Raw genomic sequence first — 4960 nt, forward strand, 5'->3', positions numbered from 1 at the left:
GATTCTTTTTCTCTTTGGAATATAAGTTCGTCTATTCACAGAAAAGATTTTGAAATCATATGTTTTGGCTTGTTTTCTCTAAAACTGCAGCAACACATCATATAATACCTACACCATATTATTACTTACTTAAAAAAAAAACCTCTTTAACCATTAGGTTTGTAGTTTCAGCACAGTTTAGCAGATGCTATTAATGAACCACCATTAAGGCGGCAGGGCTGCAGTGTGTGGCAGATGAAAGCGGCTGCGGGGCTCTGATTACAGGCATTAAAATGGTGTGTATTGGCTCACTGCTGCTTCCCAGCAGGTCACCTCACTCATAATTCCTTTGCATCTAGTCTCAGCAGGAGAAGATTGACAGGATTGAAGCCCATGTCAACAGTGCTGCTGTGAACGTTGAAGAGGGAACCAAAAACTTGGGGAAGGTAGGGATCTGCTCCCGCTGGTGAATCAATGGTGCTCTGCCTCCCAGCAATCCTCTGGATTAACCCGATTGATCTGCCGTCTTTAATGCTGAGGGAGCCAGCAATTAAGGAAATAAGGAAGAAATGACCCACAGGTAGCAGGGGGAAAAAAAAATCAATCTCTCTTGTAATTTTCTATCACATCCAGGCTACTAGGAAATAAAATTTTATTTTTTGGGGCTTTTTTAAAAATGCTGTTCTGATGCTGCTTTGGTTTACCTGCAAAGACAAGCGCATTCAGCGATTGGCTTACACGAATCAAATAAGCAGGCGGATGATAACATGCAATTTCAATCCCATTCTATGGAGACGTCAGTGATAGTTGCTAATAAGGCACAAACCTAGACTTAGGCATGTTACTGAAAAGTCTGAGCATTTTCTCAGTTTCTTACTTGATTTAATGATGGAGACCAGGTAATAAATAGCATACGTAATCAGCCAGAACCACGTAAAAAGGACCTGGTTCACAACTGGAGACATGAGATAGCTCAGTCGTGATTCGTTTTTAGTATATTCCGTCATACATCTGGGCTAGTAGATCATCTTTTTCTTAAATACCGATTTGTAAAGTTGATTTATCACTGAGCATTCAAGTCATTGCCGAGAGCAGCGAGGGGAAAATGCACATCACCACAGGCAAGTATTCTAACTCTTCTTTTTTTTTTTTTCTCCCCCCCCCCCTTTACAGGCTGCAAAATACAAGCTGGCAGCTCTGCCCGTGGCAGGTGCAGTCATTGGTGGAGTGGTGGGGGGTCCTATTGGTCTCCTTGCAGGCTTCAAAGTGGCAGGAATTGCAGCTGCAGTTGGTGGTGGGATTTTGGGTTTCACAGGTGGAAAATTGATACAAAGAAGAAAACAAAAAAGGATTGAGCAAGTCTCTTCCAGCTGCCCAGAGCTTTCTCGCCAAAGTGCCAAAAAATCCAGCTGAAGTATAGTTTCATTACAACTAGGAACAAAAGTGAAGTAGCCACGCTAATGAAAGACTTGCAGCCTTATGCTTCAAATACAAGGCTGAGTTGTGTGAATTTTGACAACAGGACTGTTACTCGGGAGGGGTGAAGCAGTAACGTCAGAATTTCTCTTTTCAGATGTGGTGACGTCAGTCCTTTCAAAATTATATGGATAACTTTTAATTAGAAAACTCTTAGGTGAGCTACATGCACGGCTGTAATGATGGGTGACCGGTGCTTCATGCCAAATTTGCACAAAGTGTCTTGCAGACAATACAGAGAGAGATTTGGAAAACCCTAGTGCTTTCCCATGAATGCCACCCAGAAGCCAGAGCTTTTATTGTAGTGCTGCAAAGAAAAGGAAATAAGCTCTGTCTTTCATGGTCATAGTACTTTAAATTTACTTGCATTTATCTGGATTCCCCAACTCCTCCTGTGTATACCCATACACCCAGGGTACGACTTGACTACGCCCGTTCAGCAACACACAGGGAAGCGTTAGCTGCTGTAAGAGAAGGTGAAAATGTTGCACGAGCAATGCGGAAAAAACCCTTATGTGTATCCCACATCTGCCTCCATCAGCCACATCAGATCAGCATCATGAGCAGCTTTTCCCCTTTTTCAAGTACTTTTTTTTTTTTTTAAATTTGTAAACTCCTCATCTTGTGCAAAGTGTAGTTAAGAATTAAACAGTCTAAGCAGCAACCCTGCAGGACTGCTACCGAAGAAGAATTTTCCATGGCTGTTCAACTCCTTGGCTTGTCCCGAGAAGCCCATACAGAATGAAGTCACGCTCTTGGCATTTTGAGCTTGAAGCCGCAGCTTACTTAAGCAGCGTTTACTGCTAGTTGTTACTCTTACCATCCTGATTTTGCTGCTTAAGAAGCCTTTCGCTTCTGAAACTTCCATTGTTAAATACAGAAGTGTTAATGTGTTTTTATTGTCACATAATTGTACTGGTGTCACGTAATCTACTGTTCAGCACATGGTCCTACCTCCATCCTCCCCGGACAGTTCCCACACTATTGCTGCTACTGCTTGGGAGAACGGGAATTGAGGTTGGGAAGCTGCGTTTTAAAGTTTTTAGATTCTTCAGTTCATCCTGAGCTCTGCTTGAGTCCAGTTTTATTAGGCAAACACTGAAGTCAGTGTTTCGCGATAAGGCTCCCTAGCAGGGAACGCTGTATAAGGAAGCATACTATAGAAAGAGCTCCCTTTTTGTAACCAATACTTTGATATCATCATCGGAAATAACTGTCTACTAATGACAGATGATAGGTTTTTGTGCCTAGAGACACTGTAAGCAAGTGTTAGTTACAGCACAAATATCTTTCTCTGAACAGTTCTTCCTTATTACTTTTAAAATGTGATTGAAATTGCTCTCAGTCAGAACATCGTGTCTATTTTAAGTAGGTCTGAGGCTCAGGGAAGCAACGTGCAAGAATAGTTTTCACAAGTAATTGCAAACATTGTCAAAACCGCATGTGTTAAAGCCACAGTGCCTACATCTGTAAAATCAGCTGGAGTGGAAAACATGAGCGAAATAATTCAGCTCATTTGCTCCTGTCAGGCCAAAAGCGCTTTTCTTTAAATGCGTCTATGTTGGATGTAAACACATTTAATGAGCTTATAAACAGCTTCATATTAAGGCTATTCATTCCTTTGATACACAATTTCTACATTTAAAGGAAGAAACTAAGAAAAAAAGTGTTCTTAGTTAGAAACTGTGGTTGATTCTTTGTATGATTTTAAAAAGCTATGTCTGCTTCCCTACTGTATGCTTCGAAACCTTGTGCATTTAAATGACAGCAACCACATCAGAGAGAGCGCTGACTCCACCCTCTCCCCCCCAAGCTGGACTAATGCCAGGACAATCTAAATTCATAAAACTGAATTCTTGCCACAGCTTATACAAATTCAGCTTGGTGTGCACTCATTTTATGAAACCTCTAGCACAAAAAACTCTTCTTCCTCCTTGCGTCTTTAAGGAAGCAATTTTAAAACACTATACACACTAGACTTGGGAGATTATTATTTAAGCTATGATTTTTTTTTTTTAAATAGGTGGGTTATTTACATATGTGAAGAAACGTGGGCATCTGAGTAACCAAACTAGCATTTACATTGCTAGGCATGTTAGTCAGAAGAAATGTAAGGTATAAATAATTCTTTCAAACCAAATAAAAGTTTTTGCCTATGAGACTGGTTGTAGCATTTACTGGGAACGTTGGCGTTGATCTCCTTTCAGCATCTAAAAGATTAATCCCGTACAAATTTTACATTATTAAAATAATTGCATTACCAAGATATAAGAATCCTGTATTGAGTTACCAAACACAGGCTTCAGCTATTATTTACTTTGACTGAAATTAACACTAATTCCTAAACACTAATTCCTACATTGCATGCATCCAGTAACTTGTACACATAGACTAGCTCAGAAATGGACTCCTTAAGTTGAATTAAAAAGAGAATTTCGAATGGTTTTGTTCCATATGGGGATAACACTAATATTTTTGACAACTTCCCATGAAAGCCTCAAGCAGTGTTGAAGGGAGGGGTTAGCTGAGCACCACATGGTTAAAACCATCAACGTAGGTAGAGCTGAAGGCCTCAATTTGAAACACATCTTGCATTTTGTCCAGCACTTGCTCTCTCTGAGCAAATTCTCTGTATTGTCAGATACTTAAAAGCTCAAGTGATACTCAACATCACGTTAGGCAAGCACTCCCAGACTTCAGCCGTTCACCCCTCCGCTCACAAATAGAAACATCACTTGCAAGTTGGCACAGCCAGGTCAGTGGTCATCAAGAACCCAGGAGAATCGGGTCCAACTCCAATGAATACACAATGCAATGACTTGAGCGCGTAACTGTCGTAAAACTGTTACATCTGATTGTCTACCTCGTGCTGGGATGCCAAAGCTCTGGGAATGAGTCCTTACTCAGAAAAGCAAACTTGGATTAAGGAATGGTGGAGGGGGTTTCATCTCTCTCACTTTCTAGCTGAAAGCACCAGCCACTGGACTGTTGGGTGTATGATGAGGTAGCATTTCACTCCAGAAAGAGAAGTTTAGATGTCTTCCACCAAACGGCATTTATAAATAAGAATCCCAAGGAAAAATAGGAACCTCAGGAGTAAGATGAATACTTGTAGGCACCATGCAGGTGCCTGAACAACTCAGAAGTTCTGTAGCACCACCTGTAGATACCAAATGGCAGCCTTAAAACCATACCCTGCTCACAGCTTTAGATTCCAACTGGAAGGTGGTATGACTCAGCTGCCAAAAATGCTTCATTTGGCATGAGATGGAGAATGGGACAGGAGACGACCTGGCTTTCCAGCACTTCATGTGCATTCCAAAATGCAGATTCACAAAACCAACAAAAAAGTACACCTGTCAACAAAATCTTGCAGTACTCTCAGCGCTACCAATTCTGCATCTGCTCAGCTGTAGCTTAGCGTTAGTTGGTCCTAGCAACTCTCTCCTCAGAATCGTCTCCTAGAAAGCTCATGTGCCTGTTGCTGCAAGGGCTTGGTTCAGCA

General features: G+C 41.3%; 1 protein-coding gene across 1 annotated transcript in view; it reads left to right on the top strand.

Annotated features, from left to right (window-relative positions):
* Positions 1–1392, top strand: part of STX17 (syntaxin 17) — a 26538-nt gene extending 25146 nt beyond the window's left edge. Inside the window, exons 6-7 of the mRNA XM_009701679.1 lie at positions 339–425; positions 1153–1392. Coding sequence (XP_009699981.1) covers positions 339–425; positions 1153–1392 — 327 coding nt within the window. The remainder of the gene's footprint in view (positions 1–338; positions 426–1152) is intronic.
* The last annotated feature ends 3568 nt before the right edge of the window (positions 1393–4960 follow it).

Source organism: Cariama cristata, unplaced genomic scaffold, assembly GCF_000690535.1.
Source record: "Cariama cristata isolate BGI_N322 unplaced genomic scaffold, ASM69053v1 scaffold19896, whole genome shotgun sequence".
NCBI lineage: Eukaryota > Metazoa > Chordata > Aves > Cariamiformes > Cariamidae > Cariama > Cariama cristata.